The 13,669-nt window shown below is 39.3% G+C and overlaps 1 protein-coding gene across 2 annotated transcripts in view; it reads right to left on the bottom strand.

Moving 5' to 3' along the window:
- Positions 1–2,222: 2,222 nt before the first annotated feature.
- Positions 2,223–13,669, bottom strand: part of LOC113153375 (neurexophilin-2) — a 34,491-nt gene continuing 23,044 nt past the window's right edge. Inside the window, exons 2-3 of one of the 2 annotated variants that reach the window (XM_026346970.2) lie at positions 2,910–3,626; positions 2,223–2,469 (exon numbers count right to left, since the gene is read on the bottom strand). In XM_026346970.2, the coding sequence (XP_026202755.1) occupies positions 2,419–2,469; positions 2,910–3,626 (768 nt within the window). In that variant the 3' untranslated portion in view covers positions 2,223–2,418. Of the gene's footprint in view, positions 3,627–13,669 lie in introns of both variants that reach the window. The other variant, XM_026346969.2, reaches the window with a different exon arrangement.

Raw genomic sequence — 13,669 nt, 5'->3', positions numbered from 1 at the left:
AAATGAGCAGCTCCTGAGGTGCTCAGTGACCTGTTAGTTCCTCTCACAGTTACCAGCCCTGTCTGTGACCAGACAACACTTTCTTATGGAGGGATCAACATGTGGAGCTCTTCACCCACAGAACTCAAACTATCATCAACTAAAATCTACAATAGCTGAATTTTGAATAGTCATGCTGCCATGAATGACACTTTTATTGTATCGTTGTAAATGATTGGTGTTTTGGGCGGTACTTTGTGTATTTTAGAGTTGGGTTTATGGTATTTTAGGCCCATCCAGGAGCTGGGATTGCAAATAAATAAGATACTGTATGTCATCGATAATATATTGTATGTTTAAATAAACTGGCATTTAAATATGCAATAAATTGTTTGCACACATAAAAATTGTCCTGTAATAGCTCTGTGGTTAAATTTTCAGGAGATTGAGCTCTTTGTTTATTAGTCATTCTTTCACTGAATTAGACACTTTTGCAGCACAATGAGACACAAGATTTATGACTTGAATCTCAGCTGCAGGTGCTTCCTCGTGCAGTTTAAATGTTTTTTCTTACTGCTATACACACCTCCCATATCATCAGAAGACAAGCCAGTGTGTCAAAAAATATGAATAGTTTGTACTGTAAGTGTGACTTTGCTTGATTCTGTTAGACTACTTAAAATAGCATTTTGTTGTCTGCCCAGGGAATGATGACAAAGGCACAGTATCCTCTTGTTCCATAGTACAGTAAGTGGTGACCTATGAGGCTGACCAGGAAAATGGAGTGTCCACAAGTTAAAAAGAGGTTAAGAAATTAGATGGACATAAAAACAATGAAAGGTGTAAAACTAAGAATACTTTTGGTAACCTAATTTTTATCGTTTCTCTAACTATTGAGTGTTGTGACTGCACATCAGAAAGATGCCAAATAAGTACTCGATCTAAATTTGCAACACTGCTGAATTTACAGATGAGATTGGATGCCAATATACATCTGATTTGGGATTTAGGCCTAGTACCTCTTAAATGTGCTCTTATTAAACTAGATAATCTATAGATAGATGTATATGTGTTGGGTGGGCAGGGGAGTTTGAGGTCATCTCTATCTGGATGACTGAAAAGCTCCTTTTTTGATAGTTCATTAGATGCTTTTTATGAATTCTGGATCCATAGACATCCATAAGATCAGAATCTCACAGGCATGAATACTCACACATCTGCAACTGCTCGTGTGGTGATGTCAGAGAATTTGGATTGCAGCGACTCCATCACTGTCTCTGTCAAGACTGTCCAGAGCAACTTGTTTAAGATACACAGACTTCCATCTCAGTGACATTAATCAAGAGCATTTTGTGGTATTGAGACAGCGTGAGATGACAATTAGCAATAACTATGTGTTTTCTAATGAAATTTCATACACCATTATTGTCAGATAAAAGCTGTGGAGAGCAAGAAGTCAAAGACTGCACTGAGAGAAAATAAAAGGAAGTCTGTGAACAAGGAAGACAGAGAGACAGCCTGAGAGAGACTGAAAGGATGAGTGTTTGAGGTGTGTTTGTTTAATTTAATCAAGAAGAAGGAGTTGAATCTTCCTTTCAACTTTAACCTCTAATATGGATGCAAGAATATTTTTAGTCAGTCAGACAGTATCCTGCTTCACTTTCTCATAAGCTCATATTTTTATCATAAAGACAGCAACAACAAAAAAATCTTATTAGGTAGCTGAGATTATAACAGTGGCAGCAGTAATACAGCAGTCAATAAAATGAGAAGAAGCCACCTGGAGGTTTAGGTGCAAGTGAAAAATGTTTACTCAGGTGTACAATACTTCCTTTGTTTGATCAAACAAACACAAATCTGCTAGTGATATTACGTCCAATACACAATCTTTTTTCTTTTGTTGGAGGGTATATGTAATTAAAAGTTATATCAGATACTTCCCATGGATTCTATTACTGTACACACCAACTCCCTCAACAGGAGTCAAACATGATATTTTAAGGTTCACGGTTCATTTTCACGTTGAAATTCAATCCATAACTAACTTCCCTTCAATATATTTTAGAAAATTAAAATTACATATCTTCACAGAATGCTCGGGCATAAATTCCTAATCAGAGTGAAATGTAACTTAATTCATAATAGTGTTCTTGCTGAGTTAGATAACATGAATATGCTACAAAGTCTGTGCCCTGTAATTGTGCCTCTTGCTCTGAAGGAACACATTCACCCAGTAAAAGACAGACTGTTTAAGAGATTTTAATGTGTTTTTCTTTCATACAGTATATTGAATCCAGCATAGCATTTCTCATACATGTAACTCTCTTATATCCAGGATTTGAAAATGTAGAGCTGAGAGAATGATTAACAGTCAGTCTACCATAACATTATGTCTGCCGTACATGGTGGCACAGCACAGCTGCCTCAGAGGCTCACCTTCTACGTGGAGGCCATAATACTGATTCCAGCTGTTTTCAACTGATTCTCCAACTGGAAAAAAAAAAAACGTAATACCACTGAGAAACAAATATCTAAAAACAATGAGTGTGCTGAGGTCGAGTATATTATTTACAGGAAAAAAATAATAAAAATAATAATAACAGAAGTTAACAAAGTTGGAAAATAAGCCAGAGAAATCTGTCATATCTTACTCATCCATAAATCTGATTATAATTGATGAAATTCCACAATTCACAGCAGTTTAGAGGCAAAAAACTGTCCCCTGCATCTTCATCATAATCAATATGACTACCATTTTCATCATTATCGATATTATCATCATTATTAACATAGTCTCTTCATTCTCTTCTAAGTTCAGTCTCATTTGCCTATCCAAAGTAAGGGTGCTCACTTTGGAAGTTATAGTCCGGGCACACTTTTTGAACCAGCTTGTAATCGATGCTAAAGAAGGAGATGAAGATGCAGATCACCTTGAAGGGTTTGGCACAGAGCCAGGCAGCGTGGGACTGGGTGTGCTCTGTGAAGCAGGTCTGAGACGGATCGTACAGGCAGGGTTTGGGCTTCTTGGATCTGTTGGTTTTCTCATACTCCACTCGACAGTTAAAGGTCTTTGCCTCTTTGGGGTCAATGGTAGATTGCTGGGTGTCATGGATCTGGACGTCCTGCTGGGTGTGGGGGTGCAGCGGCTGCTGCTGGAGAACCTCAAACTCCACTACTTTTGTTGGTGGTACAATACTGACTGACACGTTCCCCAGGCTGGATGAGTTGTGGCGGAAATAAACTGTGAACGTCCCGTTGATGTGATCCACGATCTTCCCTGTTACCAGCAAGCTGAACTTCATTGTCTTGACATTGAAGTAGAAGTCTCCCCAGCCGAAGATCTTCTTGGTCTTCATGGCTGTCTTTAGCGAGGGCTTGCGCTTAGAACGGTAGCCCGTTTGGTCCAGGAGCAGGGACTGGTTCCGGGCTGAGTCGTACGGGTTAAAGAAATTGTAGGTGGGTGGCTTAGATTTCATGGGTGTCTGATCGATAGAAGTGGAGAAGATGCGAGTTTGATACGGAGGCTTAACGACTCCGCCTGTCATTCCTCCGGTTGTGCCTGCACCCATGCCATATGGAAGAGTCTTCATCACTGAACCCACTGGGGCCAGGTCTGAGAAGTCCACTTGCTTCTCCAACCCTTGGACCTGCAGAAAGGAGCAGAAAAAGAAGAAAACATTACTGACAAGGCACCAGAAGATACTAGGTGTACATTTGTATTTTGACATAATGTTTCCTGGAGATTGTCTATCCTAAAAAAAGAAATACTTGTGAGTAACAAGCCATGTTTGTTCCATGACATTAAACATATGTTGTTTTTAATTAAATCCAAACAATCTTTCCCTTTTCTTTCTTGGTTTAGTGCATTACCCTAATAACACTTTACCATAGCATTGTAAGATCAATTTTGGAAGACACTGCCAAATTACAATCTATCACCTGTTCTGCCACATAATAGGAGGACTTCCAGTGTTACACAGCACACTTATATTTAGGGCTTAAAACACAATGTAAAGCTAAGAAAAGTAAGTAATTATGCACATTACGTTAACTTGCGCCTTTGTACACAAATAAAACCTGTGATGTCTATGCTTTGCTAAGACAACATTTAAAATACAACTTTAAAACAAGATCAATACAATTTTAATTTCATATTTTCACAGCGGTGATGTGTGAAATGGATACCAGAGCAAGAACAGTCAGCACTTATGTAGCTGTAATACCGTCAGAACAAGGAGTTAAACCAGCAACCAGTTTATTTCTGGCTTCAATACCTCCAACCACACTGATGAGATCTCAGAGGCAAATTAAACCAGAAATGTACCCCTCTCCTATCTGGATAAACCCAACTATGCAAAAAACAAACAAACAACAAAACAACAGTTATGTCTCCTTCCACTTTATACACCTCACAGTAATCCTAGGTTGCTCTTGTGCAGAGATCTTTTTTACCTCACTCTGTATTTATTTCCACGACCATGCAAGTTGTTAGATGTTGCCATGTTTCATCTCCTGAATTCAAGAAAACAAAACCATCTATTTTTGTTAACACACTTTAATTTTGTTGTCAGTGTTGCTCCAGAGAGCAAAACAACACTGCATGTAAGGTAATGGATGTGTGAGCCTTTGTTTGTTCAGACAGCTTTCTGCCTTTAATCCACAGCCTAGATGGTTATTCACAGGGCTGATTGACTGGAAATCTTCCTCTGCTCTCTTTCATGTCTCATCAGTCACATCACTGCCATTCTCCCCTCTATATGCATATATGTACACACACACACACGTGCACACAGAGTTAAGCACATAGACACATTCACAAGGATGCAGACGTCGAGCTCACAGCTGTCATTAAGTGACAAGGAGAAGCATTACAACCATTTGGAGGGGTTACATGTACTTTCCCTGAGGATGTATTTGGATTGAATTTAAAATTATTTTCCTACTGGATAAATAATAAAAAATAAACAAATAAATAAAAACTGCATTTCGTAACAACTACAGGATCTGATTTTTGTCTCTACTCATGCGAGGACTGTTTCTGTCTCCCTTCATTCATAACCAGGGCAGTGGAACCGACAGGTTTGTGCCAAAGCTCTTCTCATGTTGCATCAGTCACTGAACCTAATAACAACTCCATATTTCTATTTGTAGAGGCAACAGTTCAGTACTCAATAAAGCTTCTAATGTATCCAGCCATTCAATTAATGTATCTATCTCTGTTGGCTATTCATTAACATGGCTGTAGAGCAGATTTCTAAGTAGATTGATTAAGGAGAAAATAACAATAAATGTATTGACCACCGGAGGAATGAATATATTGATAAATGACCAGTGACTGGGATAAAGACCAACTGAAGATTTTAACAGGCACTGACTCATTTTCATCTCAGGAGGCCTATGCAGTGGTCTTGCAAATTTAAGTTTGTGACTTGTTGATGTGAGCTGACTTTGCCGCTGACAGGAAGGGATAAGCTGCAGTTGACAGCAGAAAAACATCAGAATAAGTACAGCAACAAACAGTGTGTACAATGCATGCAAGATGGGGACTTCCTGTGAATGCGCTGTCAGCAGTGCTGTCAGCTAGCTCCATGTGTTGCCATCTGTCAGGCTAACACTCTGCTGGTGCAGTCCTAATCATTTCTCTAGCTGATGGCACAGAGCTCGAACTAGCACCATCATCATAATCCTTAAACATCTTCAGAAGCAACATCACCCCATGAACCTCAGCCTAACTTACAGGGTCAACCATATGAGGCTCAAAAATGATTTTATGCTGTGGTGTAAGGTCGGCACAAGTCTTTCTGAGGGGGAAAAGCAACTGTACACAGTCAGCAACTTGAACAAACATCGATTGAGTGGAAGAAGATGAGTGTGGAGAGAGGGTTTCTTCTTTAGCAGCACGAAAGTAATAAAATGCCAAAAGAAACCAATAAATAGATGGACTTTCTATTAGCATAAATATGAAATTTTTTGTGCTTGACAGTAAATCTATTTAAAAGGTGAGGATTTGTTAGACGAAATATCAGATATTTTTTCTTGACATGAAATCCATAAGCTATAGACTTTTTGCAAAACAGCGGATGTTTGCTATAAGGTCATATCAGGCTGCCACAACCAGCGACAGACGGTTTGAAAAATACAGCCTCGTGCTTTTCTTCCTCCTGAGCCTCTATTCAGTTAAGTTACAATGAGTGAGAAGTGTTTTATAGCAATAGCCAGAGGGATGTTGTTGGGGTGATGAAGAGGTGACGAAGTACACACAGGAACATGCACACAGTAAACATAGTATATTTACACACTGAGCAACACAACTAGAAATGTTTGTAGGTTACAATAGATGGGAATTTGAGGATTCGGATGCACAACATGCACCTTTTTATTCTCATAGTGTAAATGCATGTACTACTTACTATATTGGTACTTTTTGTTATGAATGTTATTATAGTATGTTGTATCTTGCAGTATTATCATATTTTGTACTGGATAAATTACAAATTCAAGATGCAGCTGCCCTATGTAAAAAAAAGGTATCACGGTGAAAAAATTATTACAATTCATCCTGAGATGGACACAAGTGTTTGCACCAAACTTCATACTACAGTAAGTCATCTTACATACTTTTCTGCAGGTATCCCCAGCCAAGTTTCCAGTGTGCAGTTGTCAGCCCTACCAATGTGCCCAGTGTTTTTGCTGCAGTTATCTATCTGCATATAGATCTATCTATTTCTACAATATGTTAAATCACCTAAAAGGAGAAATAAGTGGAGACCTGACATGGAAGTATACGTTTCTTTTAGTGGCCATTTGGAGCTTCTAGCCTGCAAAGTTCCCCAAATAGTGAAACATTTTGTGTGGCAACACAAAATTAGTGTTTCCTCAATTTAAGAATGAGTTTCCTGTTTGGTAGGACACAGCAGAAGATGGATTAAGTATTGTGGTGGACTTATACATATGTATGATACAGGCAACTCAATAACAGCACAATCATAGGAAGAACAATCAAATTACAGAGCTTGGGAGATAGAGGGAGATAGTGAAGAAAATGTTATTAGTCGAGAAGTGAGATGAGGAGAGGAGAGAGTAAGGAGATCTTGTACATTTTCTAAGAATGTGAAACATTAATCATCTTTTAACTTCGTTTAGAGGTTCATATGAGCAAAAAGCATCTTTAGTTCCTTCTTAGATGGGAAGCCTATAACCTACCTGGAAGTACACGCAAGAATGAAATGTAAGGATTGTTCCAATGATGAGGTGAGCAGGTTAGACAGAGAGAAATGCGACAGACATAAGATGCATAAGTGAGAGACAAACTGTGCAGCCAGGAGCTTCACACTAACCTATTAAAGACGAGAAAGTTGGACAGGCGCTATAATTGACTGGTGAAATCTGACATATCACATGCCACCACAATTAAGAGCTTTTCTCATCATTTAGGAAGCTTTGGATCAATTGTAGCACCTCTGCTCTCTCTTTTTTCCACACAGTTTCTGTCTATTGGGTATCTGATCTTCTGTCTGCAGTTCGCTGACATTTAACCATAACTTCCACTCCTCCTTGACAATGAGTATCCAGACCAAAGAACCTTGTTCAGTGGCTTCCCAGCCCTCATCTGACTCCCTCTCCTGCCTCCTGGCCTCCCATCCTTCCCCTGAGGGACTGATGAGAATATGAGAGCTGCTTGTCTCTGAGGTCTCTCAGTCTTGTTTCTTTGTTTAATTGGAGTTTTATTGGTGACAATCAATTAATTTCTATCTCAACTCCAAGCTGCATTGATCTGCTGCCACAGAGCAGAGTCAAATGTACAGTTCCACTCCCACCACACTACTAACCACAGGCTCTGATGTCAGCTACTTTTGAACTTCCTGCTTCTGCTACTTTACTGCTGGTCGTAATTAGAGGCAGGTTTACCTCATATTTTGTCTAGAAGACGAAAAGGAGCTGTAAAGAATGTGTTCAGATTGCACTCATTCACAACAAGATGTCATATAGCTGAATGTACTTTAGTTTGAGGCCACTGTTTACCTTAAATGCTCCCTCACCATTTCTGAAAGTGGAAAATGCCACAGTGGAGGTGTTGGTGGAAAGTTAATCATCTTAAACTAAAAACTTATCTTATTGCATTAGTGAATTTTAATGATGAAATTTGTGAAAATGCCACAGTATTCATACAGAGGATGTCTTGAAAATTCATTAATCTGTAAGCCATAAGTGACTTACAATGAGTGAGTTTTATTTTGGAGAATCTCTGACTTTGCTGACTTCATTAAGATAAAATTGCAATGGCCATTAGAAACTATACTGCAATATTTTGCAGCCAAATGTGAAACTGATATAATGAGGCCATGGAGGAAAACAGTGGATCCATCCCTTCAAACTTAAAGAAGGGTGACAGTATGTGGGAGCCTTTTGCTACGTTGGATAGTAAGGTGGAGATCAACAGGTGCATACGATGGAACTGGACCTGAGGGTAAAACTCTCTCTTTGTCAGTTGATCTATATTTCTGTCCTCAACTGGTGATGAGCTCTAGGTAATTGCAGAAAGAAGAACATAATTGCAGATGCAGCTGAACAGCTGAAATCACACAGTCCAAGTTCCATTAGACTCTGGAACCATGTTGTTAAATCGTGGAAACAGGTTCAGAGTGGTGCAGGCAGGGAGCAGAAAGAAAATGCTTAAGGCAAAGATGTAGACAACGTGGACTACAAAAAAAACTTTATGCATTGGCCCAGATTACAGACGCTTCTATTGCTTCAATAGACACCACGGATGTGCTCCCTGTTTCCCCCCATTTAACTATATGGAGCCAATGGGCCAATCTGTTTTATGTGTCACTAGCTGTTTTTCCTGTGTATCTGTCATGTCATGGCCTACCCAATACTAAATAATAATAAGGTGAGTATTAGTATTAATGCTGATTTCATAAACTGAATGGTCACATACTGATTTGCAGCCGAGTGTCAGTGAGACCTGAAAGAGGGCATCTAAGCCAAGGGTTGAGCATCTGAAGTCAAACAGGGACCAAAAGGAGATGATGCTAGACATGTCTGAGCTCACCCTCACAGATAAGGCGAAGGCGTCAGACAGATCTAGAAGGAGGTTGGGGTGTGAGATGATTTGGGCATTTACAGTTGAAACATCATAAATCCCTTCCTGTAGCACTGCAGGTCCAAACACTGTAGGTCTCATCCTAGGGATTTACAAATCCCACCTGCCTTATGAACACAGCAGGATCTATGGGAAAAGAAGATTGTCTAGTCTACTATCTTAACCTGCTGCTGCCATGACCGCCTTGCAGCTGAATAAGCAATGAAAATGGATGGAGTACATATGGGAGAGTATGTGTGCTGGTAGTGAGGTACATGTTCAATTTTTTACCAGCTGTGGCTCTACTCTGTTTGAACTATGATCATTTAATAAAAAAAGAAAGTTTCTTCTGTCAACCAAAAAAAAAAAAAAAAAAAACCAGAAGAACTGAAAATGACATTTAATTACAAAAAGCAAAATAAAGCCAGGAGGAAAAAAGATAAACCAGTAGGGGGAAAAATGGAGAAAGCGAGAAGAGGGGGTGGGGGGGTGGGTTAGAGAAAAAGAAAAGGCAGTAAAAGCGATTTCGCAGTCCAGTGGTGACGCTGGATTATCATGAAAATGAAAGCTACTGAGTCAGGGAGTATCAGGGAGCAAGGAAATGGAGCCGAGACAGATAACACAGTAAGGGAGAAGAAGAAAAACGAATAAGAGGACGAGTGTAGAGAAAGCGGAGGGGTCTGTAAGACAATATGAGGCAAAGGTGCAAAGAAAGAAAGAAAAGGTAAAAAGACAATATATATACGACACACAGTGAGATTACGGCTGCAATAAGACAAAAATGAGAATCACTTCACCCCATAGAGAATAATCAGAGGTTTCTTGAAAAGTAATATCTGTAATATTGTTTTGAGAAGACCAGCTCAGCTCTAAAATAATTTTGGTTAAAAAAGGGATGAAACATTTTTTACAATGTATCAAGCAAAATTTAAAAAGTATTCTGGTAGATCATGAACTTTCATTTAAAAGAACCTGTGCTGGAGTGCACTGGTAGCCTAATGATCATTGTATGTACCATGTAACGCCAACATCCCTGGTTTGAGTCTAGCTTATGTTTCCTGACTGTCTCTCTACTGTCAAACCACAAAATAAAGGTTAAAATGCCAATATACAAGTCTTTGTATTTTGCACAGGCCAACATAATAAAGGGTATACAGCAAATAAAATTATATAAAACATTTGGATTCAGAATCTACTGAAGACAGGGAGGAAGAAAGAAAGGATGAACAGAGAAGGAAAACAAAAGCAAGAAAGATGCCAGACTCTCTCTGCCATCTGACGTCTACATAAGAGGACTTATGAAGGTATTCTGTCCTGGCTTAAGCGTAATATGCTGACAATATTGCAAAATATTGTAGTTGCCACTAAGATTGGACTGAGAGGGAAATGTAGAAATGCTGTCACGTGCAACATGTGCAGTGAAAAAACTAAAACATGTCACTCTGCAATGCTCTTTAGATTTTTCTGTTTTTGTGTTTTGACTTTTATGTTTAGTAAATTTGCATCTTTAAATTAATCATATGTGCATAGGAGATTTTACAAATGCAATTTTACACGTGCAATTGTTGTGCACAAAAGATACAGTTAATGTGTAGCTTATCCACTTGTTAAGCAACACTAGGCAGTAAGAGCTGCATAAACATCTACAGTGTGTTTAGTAGAAAGTCTGCAACAGAGCGCCATTGGAAGCATGGAGGTCAAACACATTGGGGAACAATAGTCATATAGCTTCATTTTAAACACGTCTTGTTTTTAAGATGATCTAAACTGTTTTACTGAGGTGTAACACCAGTGCAAGAAAAACACATATTATGACAAATTAATGTAGAAAACCAAGAAATTCTAAAAGGTTCACATACTTTTTCTTTCACATATATCCCAAGGGCACTATATATACTTATATATGCTTGTATACTCAGACAATTTTTGTAGATATTTTTTGTATGATTAACCAGAGAACAACACAATCACAATGTAAGCATGAACCAGATCTTCAGTTCTATCCTGTATTTACACCATGTGAGTGTTTGCGTCTGTCACTTCACAAGTGACAGTGAAAACATTTTTCATATTACACCAGACAATGAATCCCAAGTAACAATGAAATATTACCAGAATCCTTCAAAGAAAAATAGCTTCTTTTGTATATTTGTTTGCACATTAAGAAATTAAACAATTATAAAAGACTGAATATCTTCACAAAGACGTTACCATACATGTATTCAGTTAGACTCTGACTCACATATACATAAAGGCCTGTGCAGGAGCAATAGGAAAGTGGAAGCATATCCAAAGAGCTCCCCTAAAATCTCAAGGCAACTTCAATAAACAAATGTCTCAACAATCCTCTAAGATCTGTTATGATGTTTTTATATTATATTGTATAATGATAATGTTAGCCAGTTTGAGGGACAGTGATAAAAGCAAAACAGGCCAGTGTGAGATACTCTTCATAACTCCCACTGGTCTGCCTTATTATACTAAGGCAGGTATTAATTAATCGGTATAGTGCTGGTGCAGGATACAGTATTCGCATTCTATTAATATTAATGACAAAACTAAAAGATAACCAGTGGTCCAAATTTTTAATACAAAATATACACAAGAAAACAACTCAGTTGTGATTTTGCAATTTGAATGAAGAGTGCAGCATAAAAAAAAACACTGACTATATAAACACTGCTAATGTCCCATGTGATGCAACTTCTGTAACATCTTTCTTCGTGGTCTGCCCAAAGGTAGGTTAATACAAACTGCAGTTTGTGTTATCTATGAAGCCATTATATGTTGCTCTCAGGAGTCGGACTTCAGTGGCCATAGATCAACTGTGTGCAGCAGTCCTCCCTTGTTCCTCCTATCTTACTGATCACATTGGATAAGCATGCCGGCGAGCTTTTTTCCTCGCTGGCTGGGTGAGCAGACTTCCCCCATGTGTCTAGTGATGCCACAGCAGCACCTGATCAATCACCTAAAGAAACTCTTTGGGGACCATCTGAGAGGAAGGGAGGGACGAAGGAGTGGGGAGGCACTGGTGGAGTGAGGATGTCTCGTTTGCATGCGGGATGGCAGGCAATGCATCAAAAGATGACAGCTCTCCCATTCTTTCTTAAATAAGAGTAGTGAGACTCTTGCTGGCTGTGCCTTAACTTTAATCATTCATCTAAATAAGTACTGCAGGGGGCCGCCACACCAGGCAGGCTGCCATGGGCGCAGGGAATATGAGAACTGACGTTGCGCTCCTGGATTTCTCATTTGTAAACGTGTAAACATATATTTGACTCAGATTGCAAAAGCACAAAAGCACTTGTCCTCATCACCCCCCGACCCCCCTCCTCTTCTCTCTCTCTCTCATAGATTTATGTATCGAAAGAGTTTGAAATTCAAGGTTAGATTAAGCAAGAAAAGGTTCGGAGGAGGTGCAGGGTAGTCAGGCTCTGGCAGCATGAGCGACATGTTGAGCAGCTAAGTGACAGTGATTGATGCCCTCTGTGTTTCACAACTTATCATGCGCATATACACGCGCTCACTCTACAAACAGATAAACAGCTGAAACATTTGAGATAAATAAAGAATTTAATAAACACAAGGGACTGGGAAAGAAGAAGAATATGAAAAAAAAAAAAAACTATCTGCATAACAAATAGACAAGATGGAGAAGAGGAGGGAGAAGATAGGCACAGATTCCCAGCGGGTGAAACTGAGCCTGGGAGACGTCAGTTGGGGAAGAATACAGGGACACATGGGCCTGTGACGACTCCGACAAGTCACCCAGGCGGCAAAATAAAGCCCGGCTTCCTCAGATTTGTTTCCAGTGCTCATCAGTAGGAGAGCTGGATGACGGATGGACTGGCACTGGGCGCAACGCGAGCGTGTCAAAGTTACTCACCATAATAAAGACCTGCTCTTTTTTCTTTCATTCACTTCCCTTTTTTCCAGCCACCTGCGGTCGCACTGCCTACTCCTTTGATTTCATTTCAATCTGCCTGCATTTATATCTTGTACGTTGTCTTGTGTGTGTTTGTCTAATACACTGCCTTTAAATATATATGTACACAGCACATGCTTTTTGTTACTGAGGATTTTACATTTCCATGCATGATATCAAGTGTAATGATCCATCCTCCATCTTTTCTTAGTTCCTTTCATTTTTACCTTTCCTTCTTCCTTTCTTTAGCCTTTCCAATTAATAAACACTGTTTCAGTTCCAGTTCTCAGACACAAACTCCAAATCAATCCACTCGACACCGCCGACCAGGCTTCAGGTACCTTTACCTGCTTCAGGTAGCCTTACTTATGAAGTTACAATAAATGAGGATGCTCCAAATGTTACTAATCAAACACAAATCTTGGAAATCCCAGACAGAGTAGAAGGGTGACCCTTGCTAAAAAACTTACACACCTCTGCACAGCTGGGAGTGCTGTTCAGTGAGTCTGGTCACAGAAGGCTTTGACTGCACATCAAGAGACATTTTGGACATATTTCTAGTGGAAAATGGTATAGTATATATTTAACTTATTCAGTCCTTCACATTTCTACCTTCCTCACATCCCATCCCTACAATCTTCCTTTATCTAAATTTCCATGGCATCCTCCATGTATTCACC

Source organism: Anabas testudineus, chromosome 5 (assembly GCF_900324465.2).
Source record: "Anabas testudineus chromosome 5, fAnaTes1.2, whole genome shotgun sequence".
Taxonomy (NCBI): domain Eukaryota; kingdom Metazoa; phylum Chordata; class Actinopteri; order Anabantiformes; family Anabantidae; genus Anabas; species Anabas testudineus.
The sequence above is the reverse complement of the archived record's forward strand: the minus strand, read 5'-3'. Positions and strand labels throughout refer to the sequence as shown.